The 22,707-nt window shown below is 33.0% G+C and overlaps 1 protein-coding gene across 1 annotated transcript in view; it reads left to right on the forward strand.

Moving 5' to 3' along the window:
- LOC140433605 (fibronectin type III domain-containing protein 4) overlaps positions 1-22,263 on the forward strand; it is a 220,528-nt gene extending 198,265 nt beyond the window's left edge. The window contains exon 6 of the mRNA XM_072521588.1: positions 22,030-22,263. Coding sequence (XP_072377689.1) covers positions 22,030-22,263 — 234 coding nt within the window. The remainder of the gene's footprint in view (positions 1-22,029) is intronic.
- Positions 22,264-22,707: the final 444 nt, after the last annotated feature.

Genomic DNA, 22,707 nt, shown 5'->3' on the forward strand with positions numbered 1-22,707 from the left:
AGTATTTTTGTTAACAAGTCTAGGGTGGTTTTCTTTTTTGATAACAGTGTCACAGAGTGTGAGAATAATTGGAAAATGGTCCAAGTTCATATCCAATGCCTCTTCTATCTCTATGTAATTTGTTGAAATATTTCTGACTACGAAGAAGTCGATAAGGTCTGGGATTTTATTTGTGTCAGTAGGCCAGTATGTTGATATTGCTTCGCATTTTATATATTTCATTGCTTCTAAAAATTCTTTCCTTTTGGTGGTAGTCAGTCGTGAACGGAAATATCATTGATTTTTATCTATAATGTTGTATTTGACATACGTATAAAAGCTTTATTTTACTCAAAACAAAAGACATTTTTTATGAGTAATATTTCTTAAATCGGAGTTTCAAAATTTATATACCTACATGTCGTATATTAAAGACGTAAAAAACTGCAACATTCGATATTTTCCTCCACAACAGTATTCTTAACAAAGAACCGCAATTAAATTTACAATGAGGAAATAGTAGATTTTAGTTTCCCCCAGAACGCGTCCTAACATAAAAAAGCAGTTCACATCGACTTAACCGTTACTTTTATGATTCTTTTGAAGTCTGAGGCGCACCTGAATGCCGTTCTTATTTGCGCCTAAAGCTTAATGAGCACCGTCTTATGGTTCGTTTGGAAAGAAAACTCTGGAACGGAGAACTCGGCGATTGTAAACATTTCGAGTATTGTTAAAGGAAAATGCTTCTTGAATTGTTTAAGTCTTAATTCACCGTGAATAAGAGGCAGGTATGGGATTGGTTGAATATATCCTAAATAAAATTTAAAGGTGGTATTATTTGTACGTACTTTTTAAACAGAGTTTACATATTATAAAAATTTTTCAAAGAATCATTTTTCCTTCACGCGATTTTTAGTTTTATTCAATATTTTTTGGTCAATTCTAAATAATTCTATCGAGTAAAACTAATCCTCGAAGATAAAATCAGATGACAGGATATTAGAGAAAAAGTATATTTAATTAGTTAAGCTACCAAAAACGATCTTGCTTTCTCGTTTCTATTATAGATAGATCTTTTTGGTCTGCGATAGTAGATGGCGTTGAAGTCTTCTGGTCCTGAATATGTGTATCTTCACCACTGATGCCTTTCTTTTGATTTCTTGGGTGTTTTTTGTAAACTTAAGCTTTATGTCGCGGTAGAGGCCTAGTTATCTGACCGCTTCTTCTGAACTTAAACTGTCTTTTTGCCTATTATAAGTCTATTTTTTCCTTATCCTTTTGTAATTGTGATTTCTAAATATTTCTCCTAAAGGATAACTGATAAACTAACGACACAGCTTATTTGCATTTACACTTCTCTGTAAAGACCGTTGTAATCTTCTTCCATAAGGACCGTGCTATCACCAAGGTAGAGTTGTGTTTTCACGGCATTATAAAGCTAAAGGATAATCCGTTTATATGGTGCGGACGCACATACAATTAGCTCTTAAAATTCCAATTATATAATTGCAATTTTCAGAATTTTAATATTACCGAAAATTTCAGTAAAAATATTATTGTTCATATTGGGTCGATTGTTGCTTATTATTATTATTGATTTGTAAATAAAAACATGAAATTAACATCAGAAAGAGTTTAATTATGGTTTATTTTAAATTAAAACGTAAAATAATAAAATTGAATAAAATAAATCAGTCAACATAACCTCAAAATGTGACGTATTTGATTTTAATTAAATATTTGATTACAATTAAGTTTTGATTAACGTTCGAACAATCGGCCCTGGTACTGGTCTATTTACTGTTCACTGTATTTGTCATAGATACATATTTACTACTACCTTCACCTTCTTCTTCTTTTAGTTCCTTCTCCTATCGGAGTTTGGCTATCATCACAGCTATCCGTACCTTATTGGCGGCTGCTCTAAAAAAGATCTACTGAGCTGCAACTATACCACTCTCTTAGGTTTCTCAGCCAGGAAATTCTTCGTCTTCCTATGGATCTTTTACCCTTGATTTTACCTTGCATTATGAGCCTTAATATCTCATATTTCACACCTCTGGTAATGTGGCCCAAATATTCCAGCTTTCTTGTTTTGATGTGCTTTATGACCTCGCGATCCTTTTGTAGCCATCTTAACACTTCTGCATTTGTAACTTGTTCGGTCCATGGTATTTTCAAAATCCTTCTATAGCACCACATGTCAAATGATATCTGCAAATTACCTTTACCTGCTAAATGTCAAATCGTGTCATTTCTGGTTTCCATTTTTTGAGGATATGGTTATCCTATGGATATCCTTAGGGAATTATAAACAAAAAACAATTCAATAAATAATCAGAACATTTTCAGTTTGCAGTTTATTGTTAAACTTGTCCACAGGGATTTATAATTCCTGGTTATTTCATTAAGTTTTCTTAACACCTAACTTTTGACCACATGCTACCTATCACAAACGTCTTTTTAGCGCTTATTTTAGCAACAATCTTAAAGACGACTTCAAAAAATTATTAAAACCCATTTGAGAACTACTAAAATCCGTTAAGAACATAGTTTGCCCATATTCTGAACTCCATCGTGATACATATTGCTAAATAGAAAATAAACAATAGCAATATAAGATAGGATCAATCTAAATTTTGCATTTACAAGCCAATAATTAATTTCTCAATCACCACAGTTTTTTGTCTATTTTATCTGTGCGCATATACGTCTTTTTAATGCTTAGTGCTTTTGCTTTGTCCTGCAATACTGTGACAAAATGACTCCTAACTTTCTCTCGATTTGATCGGGTGCCTTTTTTATAGTCACAGGAATTTGGGTTCCACAAGTTGGGATGGAGCCTATATTTCTTTAATTATTTAGGAACTTTCTCTTCTGTCCACTTCAATTTTACAATCACAGTGGAAAATGATTATTAATGACAATATCTAAAAATAGTCAACCGCTCCAAACAGCACGAATAGGTCGTCGTGTGTTCGAGAACAATCCCTTTGACGTTACCGTCTCTCTGTCTATACCAACTTTACATACTATTTGAGATCTGTTCGCTAACTGTTTAAGAACAGGTCGTGAGTTTGGCTTGAACGCTATTTAAGAATACTTAAGAAAATAATTATTGTCAGGAGGTGTAGTTTTGGAATTTACCAAAAATAGACAAAAAATATTATTTGTGTGCGGACTCACATTCCGCATGTGTCCGTTGAAATGTAATTACCAAATTAATTGCGAAACTTCTGTTAAATTTTGTATATGTGAACAACCTCAATATTAAAATTATTACTTAAACCACTCCGGAGGAATAATTTATTCTAGCTATTTTTATACCTACCTTTTATACCTTATAGAAGTATAACCTCAAAAAATGTTTGTGGAAGATAAAAATAAAAAACCAACAACTCGGATTATGTTGTAAATTTTTATTTTATTTTAAAATTTAGTATTTTTGCGTATATTACATATATTATATTTAATAAGATTAACGTGGGGTTTGTGAATATTTCAAAAATAAAAAGGGAAATTCATATTGGGATTCGAACTCACATATACCAGCGTATAAACCAAATACGTAAGAAAGTTGCTAATTAGACATGACACTAACGTATTTCGAAATTGACAGTTCTCGGTCATACAGTGATTTATTGTAATTATTATTTTGAAATACAAAACCTAAAATGATTTTTAACATTTAATAAATAATACAAAACATATCTTATAGATAATAATATTAATATATATTATAATATATAATATAATAATATAATAATATAATAATATAATATAAAAATAATATAATAATATAATATATATAATATTAAATATATATACAAAAGGAACATTTTTATTCTCGATAGAGACAGAGAGAGAGCAAATATATTTTTTGTCTCTCTCTTACTCATATCTTACATATGTAATGATTTCACCGATTCACTCCCGTGCAAATTTCCAACGCCGACCGTGCATATATAAGTATAACTTCAATAACATCAAGAAAATTCCAATTGTTTCCAAGAATGGTTATAACAGTACATATTTCACATCGGATCGTTAGATAAACGGTCGACGCAGCTAGGACTTTTTACCGTATTGGAAAAACGAAAAAAAATCTAATGAGGAACAATACATGTTACAATAAAAATGAAGGCCATATGAAATTATGACATAAAAACGTTGATTCTATTTTGTTTTTTAAAAAATTAATAACGATATGGATAATAAAAGAACTGATTTTATAAAATAAATAATTGAGATTGCTGATCTGGGACTAGTGCGCAGCTTTAACACTTTGAAGCGATTGTCATTATGGCGTGGTTTGATGTCCAATTTATTATTATTTAAGTTTCTTGCGTAATTTGAGTTGCTTTAGTATTTGATGATAGTATTAACTTGTAACGATAAGTCCAAGCCATCACCGTTAAACCATCGTGCGCGCGAACCAACCCATGAAGTAGGAATGTATCGACAGTAGAAAGGGCAAAACTAATTACCAAGCTCCGCTATATAAACCGCAACATTTCCTCATAGAGAGAGAATCGACAGGTGTTGACTGAAGGTCCTCTTCTTCCCTACCCCGGCTTGTGGACGTGTTGAGTTCACAAGTTGTTCCGTCCCATACCGCCGTTACCCGAAGAGCGTGTTGAGCTCTTCACTACCCGTACTCTGAAGCAGTCGTGTTGAGACTGTCGAGGAGTGTCCTATTAACCCGAATCACTTAAGGGACGTGTTGAGTTCCTTTCCTTTCTTTGTACCTATCGTCCGCTGTTATTAAATCGATACAACATTCCCGTAAAATTTCAAATACACACTCGCTTGCCGATAAGACTAATTTCATATGACAAGGTCAAACTTAATTTGGATAAATAGGCCAGGTACTGAGAAGACTAAACCAAATTGTAAATATGTACATAAGATTTTTGTCAATTTAATTTAAGGAAGACAATAAAGTTTTATTTTTATTTTGAACTCTGTCTCTGACTGTCTAAAAACTACCCGGATAGTGACTCCCACGAGAGGACATCACAAACTAGAATTTCTACAAATGTAAAAGACGCTTACTTCTCAAATCGATCCCAAATTCGCCACCATAGCTGTACAAAGCTGCTACGCACTATCAAGTCTTGACCTCAACTGCCAAATTAAGATTTTGCTTGTAGCTCAGCCACAGTTGACAACACAGCGATCTCTTACATTTTAATTTGGGCCATGCGCGTATCTAAGGAGGTTCTTAAGGGAGTAGTCTGGTAACTGCTACAATGACTACTTACAAAGAAGCGGTACCGCGCAAACAGTAAAAAATACTGGAAATCCCTTATAGACAAACACGCTAATCCGCTAAAGACAAGTAAAATACGTATGAGAAACCACCAGTCTGTAAAACATTTAATTGCCTCTCCTAATTATTTTGATCCAAACCTATTGATCTAGTTCTAATAACTCTGAAATTATTTTAATGATTTTGCATATGTACCTGCCTTAATTGTAGGACTTACTGCAATTGTACACATTGCAGTAATGCAAAAAAAAATGAATTGTACTGTACATTTTTCTTATATGCACCTTGTACAGAAAATTTTTGATTAATTTAAAAATGTTTCCATAATTTATTAAAAAATCTTCCTTTGAGTGACATTTCCAAATAAATAAATAACGTCTTGTTTCCTGCCTCTAACGTCGTTTATCCTGCTCAGTTACGACTTATATAAAACAAAGTTGTATCCTGTGCTCTAAATAATAAAATTCCCGTCTCGTTCAAAAACCAGTTTTATTTGAAGTTTTTTTACAACGACGTCTTCATTTAAATACTAAATAAATTACATTTGAAAACAGCCAACCCTCAAAGGAATCTGGCATTCCATCACTGACAGTCAAGAACGGTTGGGCAAAGGAACGATAAAAGAATAACTGCGCACATAAAAAGCGTTTGTTGAAGTTTGATGTCTGCTTGCCGTTGTACATTCTAATGCCAACGTTTTGTTTTAAATTAAAGTTTGAGGCCGAATAAGCAGCAGATTTACCGGAGGAATGAATAATTGAGAAGTTAATTGCAGATGAGGTAAATTAAAATTCAGTTTCCGTCTTTTAGGAGTCGCAGAAGAAGTTATGGAAATTTCAGAGCACTTTTATTTGGTAGCTTAAGAACGAGTAAAGAATAATTACACCATTAAATTAACTTTAAAAGCTAAAATTTAGGAAAATAATAACATGTTTTTTTTTTATTTTTATTTTTTAGATGAATATTTAGAATCCACTCATAAACAGTACATTAAGTAATTAGTAAATGTGATAACAATATTGACTTGATTTCAGTACTGTCCAGCGAGAGTTCTCCATTTTTACCCATGTAACCAGGTCTTCTGGCCAAGTCATCTTCAGTCTTCGTTCCTCCATTGGTGGCTGATAATTACTGATAATTTGGCTATAGCGCGTTGGATTAAGAATTTTGGCGTGACGTGATATGACATCTTTTACGGTTTTTACTCCTAGGGCATTGTGGATGGCTGCATTGCTCACATACCAAGGGACGTTAGCTATCTTACGCAATATTTTTGATTGAAATGTCTGCAAAATGTTTGTGTTTGAAGGCTTGCTACAGCCCTAGAGTTTTATGCCGTAAGTGCATATTGGTTTCAGTAATACTTTGTAAAGCAGTATTTTGTCCTCCAATGACAGTTATGACTTTCTGCCAAGTAAACAGTTTATTTGTTTTAATTTCGTATTGAGCTGAGTTTTTTGGCGTTAATGTATTGCTTTCAGATAAGTTTTTGGTCCAAATGCAATTCAAGATATTTCACAACGTCTCTAGTCGGAATGGGGGCATTGTTTAGACTACCTTGTGGACAAGTGCGTCTTCTTGTTATAAATGTGATTTTAGCTGATTTTTCATTTTCATTTTGTCAACAACCAATTCTGTAATCTATGTAGTATTCGTAATTAATTTTTCAGCCTTTCAGATGCTATGTCTTGGTGTTGTTTGAAACTAAAACGGCTGTATCGTCGGCAAAAGTCGCCACTGTAACGTCATTTGTAATAGGTACATCAGCAGTAAAGATTAGGTACAAGAAGGGACCAAGGACACTTCCATGAGAAACCTTGGATTGGATTGAGTGATAGGTTAAGAGATCATTGTTGATTTATACTTGGAACGAACGTTCGTTAATATAGGACTTCAGGAGTAAGTTCATCATCATAAGTTCTTCAGTTTATTGGTTAAGCCAGGTAAATTGCCTACAGAACCTTCTTTCTATCGTCCGATAAGCTTGTTATGCTGGATGTCCAAGATATTTGAAAGACTTCTGATAAATAGAATAAGCGAAACTGTACCACTCGAGAACATAACACCCGAACATTAATTTGGTTTCCATCAAAAATATTCAACATTCCAAACGATACAATCAAGAAAAGTTTGAAAGAAAAGACTTTGAGTACCTCAGTAAGTCTCAATGTTCAGTAGGCTTTTGATAAAGTCTGGCACAGCGCTTTGCTGTATAAATTAAAATCTTCACTGCCTAGCGATATGAAAAACATGTCTGTGGACTTTATTTTTTTTGTAAGACAAAATAGTTCTATTGAGATATTTATTACAGGGATATGTTCTTTGCTAAGAAATGACACATTAATAATAGAATGTTATAAATTATAAGCGATGGTGTCTTATGTAAAATTATAGTTTGTAAGCAACTTTTTCATCATCATCATCATCATTTAGTGGCAGCAACAACTTAATCACGTATTTTGAATATAAATACATGAGTTCTTATTGGAACGCCAATAAACTTATTTTAAATTTCAATTGTGGCTTATTCCCATTAAAATAGTAATGAGTTCGTATGTATCAATAATTTGTAGAGGTTAATCAAAATTGGGTTGTTGTACCTTTGGGAGGCATTTGACAAATACCTTCAAATATTTATTTTGTTTAAAATTCGTTTTAGATTTAAAATACCTTTCTTTCCATAAAATCGATTAAAACCGACTGTGTTCTGCCGATAATGTAAATACACATTCATAGCAGTCCGGTGCACGTAAAACGTGACATATCTAATGGATCGCCCTTTGGACAAACAGCGTTTAATTCCAACATGACACATTTCATGGTACATCATTTAATCAATCATTTGCAGATGCATGACGGACGATCTTTTTCAAGGATCAGATTAATCTGCATTGTATTTTGAAGGATTATAATCTGTGATTTTAAAGTTCGCGTTTTCTTGGAGTATTTACTCTAAGTATACGTTTGTTTAGCAAATTGAATTACTTTGTATACAATTTTATTCGTCTGATTTTCTTGGTAATAATATGAGATTATTCATGATGTAAGAATATACTACTATTGTTCAGTGGAAACCCATTTATAAGCTACAAGTGAGAATCTTTTATTCAACCAATTCTGAAGAAGTTTTCCAAAACAGAGAAACCTATCGTTTGATGGTCGCCAACCTTCGGTAGAAGACGGCACATAAAGAAGAAGAAAGAAGTTTCCATCATTTCTAAGACATACAACAAATTGAGACTAATTTTGAGACGTGAATTGCAATATTTATGCATGCTTCATTGATTACAAAGAGAATGCACAAAAAAATGTAAAGAAAAATGAAAAAAAAAATGGAAAAATGTAAAGAGTTAGAAGATCTTCAGAACAAATACGACCTATTCAACCTACATAAAAAGGTTAAAGAAATGGCTGGGCTGCAAAAAAGAAACCACTACACAACTATTTTAGATAAAAATGGAAATACTATGATAACGACTGACGAAAAGCTAAAACGATGGAAAGAATATATGGAAGAGCTCTTCGACAACAAATAAGGAAACCTACATAAGACATATCTTTTGAGGACAGAGAAACAAGTATAGAAATTCCAAAGGAAAAAATATTGTATGTACTAAAGTAAACAAGAAATGGAAAAAGCCCGGGGCCAGATCAACTTTCTATTGATATCCCTAAAATAATAGAAAATGAGTACATGGAGGTCCTCTTAAAGGTCTTTAATGAAATTTATCAGTCGGGTAACATATCTAATAAATGGTTGACCTTAACACTTAAAATGTTTTTAAAGATCATCCATAAACGCATTTTCCAAATACTTGATATGAATATTGAAGAAACCCAATTTGGATTCCGTAGAGGCGTAAGGTACCCGTGAAGCTCTCTTTGCATTCAACGTACTAATCCGTAGATGCTTGGATGTGAAGCATGATATGTACGTCTGTTTCATAGAGTACACCAAGGCTTTCGATAAAGTTTGCCACAAAGAGCTAATGTACGTCCTCATAGCAAAACAAATACAATACAATGACCTTCGAATTATAACAAATCTATATTATAAACAGCAGACACACATACGCATTAATAAACACACATCAGAAGAGTTCGAATTTAAAAAAGGAGTGCGACAGGGGTGTGTATATCACCACTACTATTTAGTGCATACTATGAAGATATCATGAAAAGAGCTCTTGAGGTAGAAACAGCAGGAATAAAGTTCAATGGAACACCAATTAACAGCAATAAGCAGTAGAAGATGTTGAAGCCGGAATTCGAAATAACGGATAATGTATCAAAAACATCAGATACGCAGATAACAGGGTGATATTGACTGACAGAAAATAGGAAACGATATGAACGAAATATTAGGGAAAAACAAACAAAGGAAGAAAACGTTGATAACTAGACTATGGACGTGTTAAATTAAATAAGCGTGTAAAAATGAGGAGAAAAAAAAGTTGTGAAAAAGGAAGTGATAAAAGTGGGAATTTGAAATACAAAAGGCAGTTATAAAGGTACGTTACAAATCTTTGTAAAAAATGGCGAATTATTATAGTATACAAATTTTATTGCTGGGGGAAACAGAACGAAAGTTAGTAAATATCAGTAATTATACCATGTTTATTAGTATAATTATCTACATGATGTGAAAGTATGAATTAGAAGGATTTTGGTACGTGGTTTTTGGTAAATAAATTTTGAACACAAACTCTGAACTCTCTTACAGCAGTTAATAACAGGCTTTGCCTCTTAAGACTAAGAGATCAGTTCTAAAAATCACAGTTAATATCAATGTTCAGTTCTTTTTATTTATGCGTCCTCTCCCTATCAGAAATCGGCGACCATTAACTAGAATTCTTCTCTATCTTGTGTTAAATTGTATAATCGTGCTTGCCTTACTGATGTTAATGCATTGGTGTAAACTTCGCAACCAAGAGAACTTCTTTCGTCCGATGCCTCATTTTTTTTCTATCTTTCCTTCAAGGATCAACTGCAGATTAACTATTTCCCGTACAAAAAAATCACATTTCGTCTAAAAATACAACTTTTCTTGGATATGTACTATTTCTATTTTCCATGTATTTATAACTGTTATAGTGTTTTATTAACTGTGGGCATGGAATGTAGATTTTCCTGTTTTCCATTTTGGAGAATCTTTGTATGGTTGCCATTTGAATGGAGGCTACATGAGAACTACATAAAGTTACGGACTTCTTATCGTACCACTTTACAACGATAATGCGACTATCATTGTTTACTTTTTGGTCAAAAGGACCTCTCCCATCTTTTTTTATTTTCTTATTATATTCCAGTAGGCAACCCCGTAGTCTGTCTTTCCTAACAGTTCCCAAAGAAAGTAATCTCAATTCACTTCGAAGATATGTAATAAGTTTTAAACTTGTAAAATAATTATCGAAATAAACCGTCGATAAAGGTTTATTTTGGATTGTTGAACCTAGTGCTAAAACACATTTTGCCCCAAATAAAATCCCATGTTATTTTTCTCATCTGTAAAACGATGGTTTCTAAAGGTATCGCTTCGTCCATAGCAAAAGAAATCATGCACTATTCCTGATACGCCACAGCGAACAAACATTTGGAAACCCAATTTTTTTTGGTTTGTTCTTCACATATTCTCTTCTCGAGCCTGCCTTTTTCCCCTTGTATGGGACCATCATTTCATCCACTGAACATCTAGACTCTGATACATGACAGTTTCGTCGTATACTATCTAAAATAGGCTTTATTTTGAAATATCTGTCATTATTCAACTCCTTATTGTTGGCAAAAAGTAGGCTGCGTCGTACTGCTTGATACCTCTTTAGTGACATCTATACTTGTGTCTACACATTTGTGAAATATTTGTGTCAAATATAGGTTAGTTTGTTCTACGATTGATTCAACAATATCTGGACTAAAAAAGGTTTATATAAAATATTGCAAAGGTGTTTTTATATTTTGGGATTATGTAAAATCATTACTTTGTTCTGTCGTTATCTCATATTCAAAACCATCAGTCGTCTAGTTGAATGAAAACTCATCTTTTCTTCCCTTCCGTTTTATTGAAGAACTTTCTTGTTTTTGGATTACTTGAGGTCTGCTTTTTTCCGAAGATAAAACAGGATTTTTTCTTTTCTTTTTCGTATATTGTATACTGTTTTTCTCGTCAATCAGTGTAGCTGCTACCCTCTAAAACAAAGTTAAAATATTATCAATATTTTTAATTGAAATCGAAAAAAACCAAAATAAAAAGTTCCTAATTACAAATATTTGGTTATGTTATAAAGTTGGCAAATAAATAATATTAATAATATATATACTCTTCATCATTAAAGCTTTATAATAGTGCACATTTTAAAATTGTACTTTTTATACTTATTGAACAGATGACAACTGTTCCAACGGTCCGCCATTCCTTTTTTCTAATTCAAAGTATTCGAATAAATTTAAAACGAGTTTTTGTGTCTCGTGAGGTAAAAGCTTTTCCAGGCATAATCTCTAAAAATGTAACAAAATCTTTTCTTTTTGTTATTTATTTTACTTTTGCGGTAACTTTAACAAAACCATTCCTTAACTGTGTGAATCAGGTTAACTTTGTATGTAAATTAATGGTAAAATAGAATACACTCACCATAAAATTTTAAACTCCAATATAAAATTAGTTATGAAAACAACTGTTTGTGTAATGCAAATAACTTCTAAATGCAAAACAGGACAAAAACACAGCAAAAAGTCCAATCAACTGCAACCACCAAAATTTGCAAATGTCCTCAAGCGTCTTTTTTGCACCTATCTCTTTTCGATCTACTGAGTCTAAAGCGTTCATAAAAATAACATGTGTCTTTATTTAATAACAGGCTGTAGCTGGTTTGTCTTTTGGTTCATGCGTCGAAGACAATGATGCTAGATAAAATGTATGTATTTTATCTCGCCAGGCATTAATGACGTACGGGTCAGGAACCATGGACTCAACTGTACGTATTTTTTGCGTTGATTTTGAAGCGTGTGTCTTTACCCGGTCTCTAAAAAAAGTTTTAAAACTCAATTTTATTAACATATCCGGTTAGGTCTGCAAAGAAAATATTATTCGCGCACTCAAAAAGGCGGTTGTCAATTTAATTAATCTGATATTCCCGCTGCCGAATTCCCTCTGCTGTTTGGATGAAAATTTAAATTGGCAAGGCGTTATCTGTCCCGAAGGTGCCCCTGCATAAATGAATAATTTTCAGAACTCATCCACTCATTGTCAGTCAAAGGACCTGAGCTTTACGAATTGGGAAAATTGAAAATGTGACTCTCGGCACTTTTCTATTACAAACAGATGTTGTTTTCGCTTGATAATGTGAGGCTTTATTGGATTAACCTCTTTAAATGGGGCTCTGTAAACGTTGTTTCAAACGTTATGTGAAAATGTATGGAAACTATCAAATTTACTATTTTTTTTTTAATTTAAAAGTATAGCTGCATCTATGTGCTGCTGTAAAAAACTTATTATTAACCCTGATCAATTTAGTGAAATGAGTTTGTAAACATTCAAAGCTTGGTGAGTGTTGATGACTAAAGTATATTTGAAGAATAAGCTGGAGTAAATTCTCAGAATACTAATCTTCGCACCTCGAAATACATAGGCGTGCACATCTTCTAACTAAAACGTAATCTTAAAAGAAAAATTTGGGTTAAATTTATTTGGATATTTAGAACAAAGTAATTAATCCAATCCAATACTGGTTTAAAATAAAAAGATATACATAAAAAGAATAAAAATTCTATTATTTGTGAAACATACAGTTAATATAAAATAATAAAATACAATAAATTATACTGAAACGTAAAATACATACAAAACTGTAAGTTTTTATATATTCCTATTAATAAATAATAATATTCTTAATACTAATAATATTGGAAATAAGAATGAAAATTATATTAGCAATAAAAAATAAATAAAAAATAAACAATGAAGTTGTCGGCAATTAGTTCAAATGTAAAATAAACTTCTGAGCTACAGTTTAAAGTTAAGCTTCCTCATATTCTGTTTCAGACGAAGTATTATCCGATCCGGGATGAATTATTATAGGTTCTATACTGCTATCTATTATGTATATGATCAAGCTCCCACATATTTTTCTCAATATCCATAACGTGATTAATACATTTTTGCCAATGTTCAGTCGTTACTTCGGATATAGATTTATGAAAAAGAATAGTAACATCTGGCAATTTAAAAGTTGTAATATTTCGAGCAACGTTACTTTTAACTTCGACCCATAGTAATTCAAACGGATTTAGCTCGCAATGATACGGTGGTAGGCAAAGTATTTTAATTCCTCGTTTTTCGGCTATGTCCTCAATGACATATTTTTTCTAATTTTGTTTATTAATTCTAGCAAGCTCTAATAATTCTGCTTTTGTCATTGTATCGTCAAAGATTAAATTCTTAGAAGTTAACCACATTGCAATTCCATCTTTTCTCCATTGAGTAGTTGGTAAACGTTCAACTAATCTAGAGTGGTGACTTGCATTGTCCATTACAATAACTGAATTTTTAGGTATGAATTCAATAATATGTTCGAAATATTCTTCAAACACGTCTCCGTTCATCTCTTCGTGATAATCACAGGTCTTTTTTGATTTAAACAAAAGTAAACCCTCCTTAAGAAATCCATTCATACTACCTATATGGGTAACAATTATTCGTCGACCTTTACCTGTTGGTTCCTTGAAACCAGGTGAATATCCTTTCAGAAATGCTTGTCGACATGTTTTTATAGTTTTGTCTTTCCAAACTCTCCCTACATTATGCCCCTCATTAACCCACGTTTCATCTAAATAATAAATGTTCTTATTTTCTGTCCTCATTTTTTTTATTTTTCTGAGGTAGTCTCGTCTCCAACACACAATTTCTTCGGAATCGATAAGCATTGACTGTCTGCCCACTTTTTTATACTTAAAGTTTAACTCATGCAAAACTCTCCAAAGTTTGTCTCTACTTATTGTGGATAAATCGGGATCGTCGGTAATGGCTTGTAAAACTTTATCTAAAGTTGGTATTTGTTTGTTAAAAAAAAAATTGTGGACCATTCTACGAATTGCATTTTTGAAAAATTCATCCACATTCATTTTTGACAATTTTGGTTTTCCTGGTCTCGGTTTGGGTGGCGTTATCCCAGCTGATTTTTCCTCTTTTAAAACGTTATATACAGTTGATTTTGAATATCCCATTACTTTAGACGAAATTTCAACTATAGTATCAACAGTATTGGAAGGATTGTGTTGCTTAAAATAATTGTAGACGTTAAGAATAACACTCTTTTCGTTAAGTGATAAATGATTCAACTTTAATTTTTTAACTGGTGTATAATCACACGTTAATTCCATATTCTATAAACTCACTATTCACTCTTGCAAAAAACAACTATGTCAGATCTCTTCACTCGCTTATAATCGACTAAACAAAAATTTTCTGATACTAATGAATGGCTATTTAAAGACCATTAACCATTTTATTAATCATTGGTTTTCGAAACAAAATCGAAATTTATACTATTTATAAACGTGATAGCGTTCACATTTATCAGAAACCATATTTCGCTAATCGACTTTTTCTATCTAAACTATCAAAAGACCATTAACTAAATACCTATGTATTTTAAGAGTTTCTTTATATCTTATTGTTTAATGGGTCATCATCATAACGACAAAAATAACCATAAATAACGTTACTGAAATAAACAGATTTATATAAATATAATATGCTTTGAAAACGGTTTAAATATCTAACAAACCGAAACCAATAATGTAATACCCTTAAAGTACGTCTATGACCAGCTGAAAAAACCCTAGCCTACACAGTTCTAACAATAGCAGGTATTTAAATTTTACGATAGTCCATGTGACATGGAAAAATTTCTATCTAAATAGTCAAACCCAACGTAAAATAAGCTAAAATATTGACGTTGTACGAAAAGCACACGTACTAAATATGCTTAACAATTTAGTTTTTTTTCTGAGAATTTACTCCAGCTTATTCTTCAAATATAATATATGGATGCTTCTATTCATTTCATATTTATAATTAATGGACTGTGTATCTATTATTTGTAAATATTGATTCAAATAACCAAGTCCTGACTCGAAGTTCATTTAATTTGATATGATATCTATACATAAAAGAAACAATGTACTATGTTATACTCATGTGCTTTTAGCTCATGCATCACTTATCTTAACCATATGTTATATGCTACTCAAACTGTATGACTTACAGTGGCGTGCCATTTGGACTACAAATATAAAAGAAGTGAAATTATTCTTCTAAACTGAAATTTTTATAGAGTCAATAGTGAGTTTTAAATGTCCGTCGCACAATAATGTCTACATTAAAGTGTTAATGTCTGTAAATACAAAATATTTATATATTATAAAATTAACATACAATGTGACCAATTTAGATGGGAAACACCTCTTGTAACGTTCAAAGAAGAATCGAGTTGCATCTTATTGAGTCGCATTGAATCAAATCGTTTTCTTTAACTAGAGTTAGATTCTAACTGGGTATACCGAACACTTTCCGTTTATTAAAATTTCCGGCAATAACTTTAGTTCCAGCGCCAAAAATAAAGTATTCTAGTGGTAGAACATGCTTTGGCGGGTAGTACTCGTCAATCGTCGAAAGTTATATCAATATGATTGATGGACCCAATGATCCGAAAGACGAAGAAGTTACAAGGTGGTGCCCATTACTTAACTATTAATCAGGAAATTTTTATTGTTTTGAGGGTATATTAATTGGAAAGGTAACCAATCACGACAAAGATTGTTACTTTGGCCGGCCAATCACAACGCTCGTTATTACCTACGCTGTCATTGGCTTGTCGGCGGAAGATACCTACAAATTCTCAAACACTAAGTGTATAAAAGAGTCCAGAGGGATCCAGTCGTCATATACTACTAGCCCTGCTAGACCTTGTTGGCCTGGTGTGCTACCACGTTACTTTGAGTTTTATTAATTATCCAATATCCTGATATCGTCGAAGACGTCGAATACAAGAAGACTTCATCCAATTTAGAAGATAAATTTACAGAGCACGAGAACCGGCCTGTTGACTACGAACGCTCCCTGGCAGTATAACACGACTTTTTGAAATAGAAAAGACATTGGTCTTATAAAGATTTTTAAATTGTGCCGAACTGATCACAGCGTTCATTGGGATCTGTCACGGTAAAGAGCGAATAAAAGCCCCGACGAGGACTTGTAATTGCCTTTCCGATCAGGGTTGAGCTGCGATAGCGCTTCGTCACCAGAAACCTTATGCAAATAGTAACTATCGAAAATACTGTTTACGAAAGGTAGTGATACGAAGCGACGGGTAGTAATAGGAAGAGTCGACACGGCCGGCATTCTTATGCCTCTCTCGAGGAGAGGGAACGCGGCTACACGAAGTGAGAAGGCCGGCATCTTTGTGGAACTTGAGACATATACCACGCATCAGAATTCTAACATATATATTGTCATTATAAGAATACTGTCTGTAAGAAAGCTCGAACTGTTAAAGAATTCTGATTGCCGGTGTCACCTCACCTACCACAGAGGCTCGGCGAAGCTTCTCACACGACCCGGAATCCCGATTAACTCCACGAAAACGAGGATGGACACTCGAAACTTGAGATCCTCTTCGAGAACGGCAGTTGTAGAACGTCCAGAAAACCAGGAGGACGCTACGACCGTACGACAGTATACGGATACATATAAATTATTTTTAATTTGGACCGAAAGCTAAAAAAATATCAATTTACAGAGAACATGTTTATTAATCTTAGGATATACAAATATAAATTCAACAATTTATTGTAGAAAGCTCTATAAAATCTAACAAAGTAGTTTGATGACTCAAAGGTTTTTTTCTCATGCAAAATTTATTAATTAGCAGGATAAAAGGTAGAAGGAAAGCGCTTTTCGTTGAAGTCTATATTTTCTAACATTTGCTGTCCCTTTTAAATTAAACTAAGACCTTCAGTCTAGTTTCTAACCGTCATTTGATCCCCAGTTTGAACAGGATCCAAGCAATCAAACTCTTCAATTGTAGGAATCCAACAGTTCTTGAACAATATCACTATTCACTTCTGAATTTATTTGCATGGTGATATCAACAACTTCTTATGATATCAACAAATTATTTTCATTGCATCTAAAGCATTGAATAGTTTCCAAAAGTCTTTAACATAGAGCTCGATGTTTTTCTTAATGGTGTGCAAGTAATCGTCTGGTGTAATAAGCTTTGAATATTTTAATGACTCGACTCGATCCAGCGTTTGAAGTAAGCTAGTTGTATTAGGTGCAAAAATTTACGATTAGATTCTTATTGTCTATTATATTTCTTTTTGGTTTGGATTGGCGGGTATCTCCCTGTACTTTCCATTTGACATTGTAGCATTACTTATTGTAACTTAAATTAAAAGTAAATACAAAATAAAATTAAATTATCGCGTTTCCCCTTAAAGTTATTTTACAGTTTGCGTGCGACTTAGGACTTCTCACGAATATTTGCAACATTTGCATTTTAGACGAAGCTTTATAAACTTTAATATAATAAGTTGCAGTGCTAAGCAAAATAATTAAAACGAACTCAAATAAGTGCTTCGAATAAAACACGAAATTGGTGTTTTCTCTCTTGAGTCGGAGTTTTATGCCGAATTAAAGAAAGATCTGGGGCAATACCAAGGTTAATGAGTCGGTATAAAAACGCAGTAAAACCTGCTTGATGGATTCTAGAAACGAACGTTGATTTGTTGTGTTGATGTAGGACGGATTGATTATTTTTATTTGATAAAAGGTTTTTGTTGTGGCTGGTGATTTTTATTGTAGGTCTGGGTAATGCATTAATAATCATTATATGTTTTTATCCCTTTTCAATTAAAGTGATCGTGGAAAAGATCAAAATACAAGTTCAAAACGGGTCATTTAGTCCAAATTTTCTTCAATATAAACAAAGCATATAATACTCTTTATTACTCACTTATTAAAATGCTTACGAATTGATTAATAGAAGGAAACGTTGTGACATGTAAATATAAAATTTTGGTCTGTCTATACCAAAATATTACGTAGACAGTTTTTATGGTCCTGATTTCGTCGTCAAATATATTATTTTCCGCCTTCCCTATAATAAATTATGTTTGGGTTAGAACAGTGGTCGCCAACCATATGTTGGCGACCACTGTCTTCAATGTGTTGAGCTACTTTGTTAATTTTGGAATAAACAGCGAGCTACCCACACGGAAGCCACGTAACGCAACGTAAATGAAATAATCCACAGTTAATCTATCATTATATGTATTTATTTTACTGTTTAACTGGTAATACATAATATATAGGTACTAATAATAAACTAATAACAAAATAACTAATATTACTAGTACGTACTTGTTCATAGCTACATTCCTACCTATCAAACGAAGGTATTTGAAAAATAAACAAAAACTTTTATCCAGCCACAACGGCATGTCACGTATGATTTAAAAATAGTTACTAATAACAACAAAAAAGTAACGCACTATCATAAACATAAACATAAAAAATAAAAAAGCACGTTCAATGAGAAGGCTGACACTCAGACTCATCGATAATTTTTTTAATGTTTGCAGTATAATTTGAAGCAGCCATTCGAATACAATTATCCAAATGTTCATCTGTAAGTCGATTGCGATATTTGTTCTTAATAAACTGCATATTGGAAAAAGAAGATTTACACAAATAGGTTGAACTGAATAATGCTTTCACTTTCAAGGCAACACGGCATAGAACTGAATATTTGTCTTTACTTACAATAGGCCAGATATATTCAGTACTTGAGACTAACGATTTTAAGGCTAAATCATTTTGAAACTCAATGACTTCCATTTCTGTTGCAGCGATGTCTTCGCCAAAGTTCTGCACAACACAAGCTGCAAACTGCTGGATATTAATTTCCATAAAGGGTAAAACAACAAACTGCGCTACTAAAGCCATTTCATTGAAATCCCTAAAACGATTTTTGAAGTTACTCTTCAGGGTAGAAATTATTTCTACATGATATGTGTTGTCATAGGGTTCTAATGGATTTTGAGGTATTTTTTCTGAAAGAATAGGAAAATGCTTGGAATCGCTGTTATTTAGGTTTTGTTCCCAAAACTCCAGCTTTTTGATAAATGCTTTTATATCAGAAATCATTTCCGCTAGTTCTTTGTCTCTCCTCTCAAGCTGCAAATTAAGTTCGTTTAATTTCTCTGTAATGTCCACGAGAAAACCAAAATCTCTAAGCCAGATTGAATGTTCTAGTTCCGGAGTCGGTTCATCGCGTTGTTTGAAAAATTGAACTATGCCAGATAGGACATCATTAAAACGTTTCAGCACCCGTCCTCTACTTAACCATCGGACTTCAGAGTGAAGGAGTAGGTCCCCGTATTGCAGTCAACTTCATCGGCCAAGGCTCTGAATAATCTTCTTTGTAACGCTTGAACTCTAATCTTGTTTACAATTTTTACCACCAGTTTCATAACGTTGTTTAGTTTCAGGAAATTTCCACATAATGCTTGCTGATGGATAATGCAGTGGTAACAGAAATTGCGGAAAAGTTTCATCTTTACGACATAACGCCACCAGACCCTTATCACAACCCACCATAGCTGGAGCGCCATCGGTTGTCAAGCCTACCATTTTCGATATTGGAATTTTCTCGGAAGAAATAATATTTTTTAAATGAGAAAACAACTCCTGTCCAGTAGTGTGTCCTTTCAGTGGAATAAACTTCAAAAGATCTTCTTTAATCGTAAAATCACCAAAAACCATCCTGACGAACACGGCCATCTGGGCAGTGTCAACGACATCTGTTGATTCATCCAGTTGAAGTAAAAAATAAACACAGTTATCTAAGTCAGTTCTTAACTGTAAAAAAATATCATTGCTCATTACTTCTACACGTCTCATCACTGTATTAGCAGAAAGTTGCATAGATTTTATAGCTGAAACTATCTCGTCTTTATTTCTAAAGTTGGCAAATAACGAATCAGCAGCTTCTAAAACGCCTGTTTTATCATTTTCCCGTCTTCAGACGGTTTCTTTTTTTGTGCAATTATCTGGGACACACGGTACGATGCTTCAGTTGCAGCCTTATTTTTGTCGACTGTTCTTAAAAATATTGATTGTTGTCCAATTAACTGTTTTTTTAACTGTTTCAGTTTCTCCTTTCTGACGGCAGAATGTAGTGGGAATGATTTTTCAAAATTAGAATGTACAGTTTTATGATGTCTCTCAATATTTTCTTTTTTAGCAACGGAGACCGAAGTATTACATAACAAACACACATTTTTATCTTTAACTTCTGTAAAAAAGTATTGTTCTTCCCATTCCGAATGAAAGTGGTATGTCTTTACCTTCTTAAAAACTGCTTGCCATAATATTACTTTTGTTGTTCTCTACTAACCCAACCGCTGGACGTTGGTTACGCGTTCAGTTATAAACTAAGCGCAATGTGGCCGTGCCGTGCGTATTTATCCCGTTCAAAGCAATCCAGATCGTTCTCGAACACTAACGCGATGGTCCGGCTGGTCGGTTCTATAAATAGGTCGGCGTCAGTGGCAGATCGCTCACCGCAACGTTGCCGCTGTTTATGTTTAATATTATGACAATTAGATTTTTTTGTGGAATTTTCGGAAGCTTCTCTGATTTTTGCAGTTTGTATTTTTTAAATGAAAATCGTTGTGAGAGCTACCAGAATTGCTTTATGAGTCTAGAGTTGCTTTAATAAAGTCCTCGTAGACATACCGTCTCAGGACTTGCAACTTAATGTAGAGTCATATGTCGCCATGTTACCAATCCAACGGTAACTTTACCATCTTAATTTTAAATTAGACATAATGTAAACTAAATTTCATTTAGTAATTTTTAAAGGGTTTTTACCCCCATATTTATTGGCTACATCCATGTATTAACTTGACACTGATGATGGACTACTTATTCCGAAAACGTTTTGTCAATTTAACATAGCCCAACTGGGTTTTGTATATACCTTTTTATAAAGGATTTTATTCAAAAAATTTTTTTTTACTTCATTTAAGTGTTTAACTTATATAATCTTTCTTAAAATTGAATTAGTTTTGGCTATGGTTAAAGAAAAGTGGTAAGATATTCTCATGGGAACAGAACCACCCTTTCTTTCAATTAGCTTAGCCCGTACTTAAAAGGAAAGAGTAAAACCTAATTTCTGTCAGTTGTTAGTTGTATAGGGAAGATGCATTCAGACGTTAATTTAATTTAGTCGCATATGGAGAACTCACATATTATGATGTGGTAAGTTGATCATTCTCTGTTTTTTAATTAATTCCTTATTGTAACTTCACGGATCTATGATAACGCAGGGTTATGCTGAAATAACGTTACAAGATTCTATTGATATTGAATGTTTGAATGTTTGACGAATTGTACTCTTGCGCCATAATAAAGACTAAACTAAAATGAAAATTGTTATTCTTTTAAAAGGAAAAAGACAGTTATGATTTGATTTCACGTATAGTGCGTCTGTATATCCGCTTATACGTATTTCACCCTAATAGGGATCATCAGAGACGACTATTCACAGATGCTCTGAACGTGAAAATAAATCTTTCCCGTCTTGACAAGCAACTCTAACATGGCTTTGGCTGAATTTGGTGTCGAAAATTGATTTACTGATTTGTTATTCTTTTCTTTGTATAAGAATTTATATACCTTTTACGCAACAAAATATATTTTCTTTCTGTTCCAGGTTAGAGGTGTAGAAATAGGTATAGTTCTTCTAGTATTATTAGTATGGATAGCGGCCATAGCGCTATTCTTCAACCGTTGGGGCAAAATACGAATGTTGCTACCCTACCAACCCGACTATAAACAAGAACAATTAAAAGTGCCGGGCACAGCGGCGTGCGCAGCTGCAGTGGCGTCGGGGGCGACTTGTACGCACAATTCGGGGGACCACATCTGCCAACAGGTAATGATTTAAGGTTTTAAATATTTTTTTTGTGTTTAGTGTGAAGTTTACGCTTTTAGTTATATTTAGTTTATTAATTTTATCTTTCAGTACACTTCTAATTTTCTTATATCTTTTGCATGATTAGGTGTAGATACGTGTAGTGTACAGGATACTACAATTTTGTTTAATTATTTCAATATTTTGGTCATTATAGTGCTGTTGACCGAGAAGTTAGTCATAATAAATATGTGTATGATGATTTTCCGAGATATATAGTATATATTTTAGCTACTATACTATTCATGCCCTGTATATGTTCTAAATTATGTCACTGATTTTTGATATACTCAATCGTTTTATTAAAGCTTTGTATATTTGGCACAGAACATATCAAAAAACCTTTTTTCCCTTTCAAAATACATACAAGCGTTAAAAATGGACTAAGTTATAAAGATCTGGTTACAAAATAAAGCT

Source organism: Diabrotica undecimpunctata, chromosome 2 (genome assembly GCF_040954645.1).
Source record: "Diabrotica undecimpunctata isolate CICGRU chromosome 2, icDiaUnde3, whole genome shotgun sequence".
Taxonomy (NCBI): domain Eukaryota; kingdom Metazoa; phylum Arthropoda; class Insecta; order Coleoptera; family Chrysomelidae; genus Diabrotica; species Diabrotica undecimpunctata.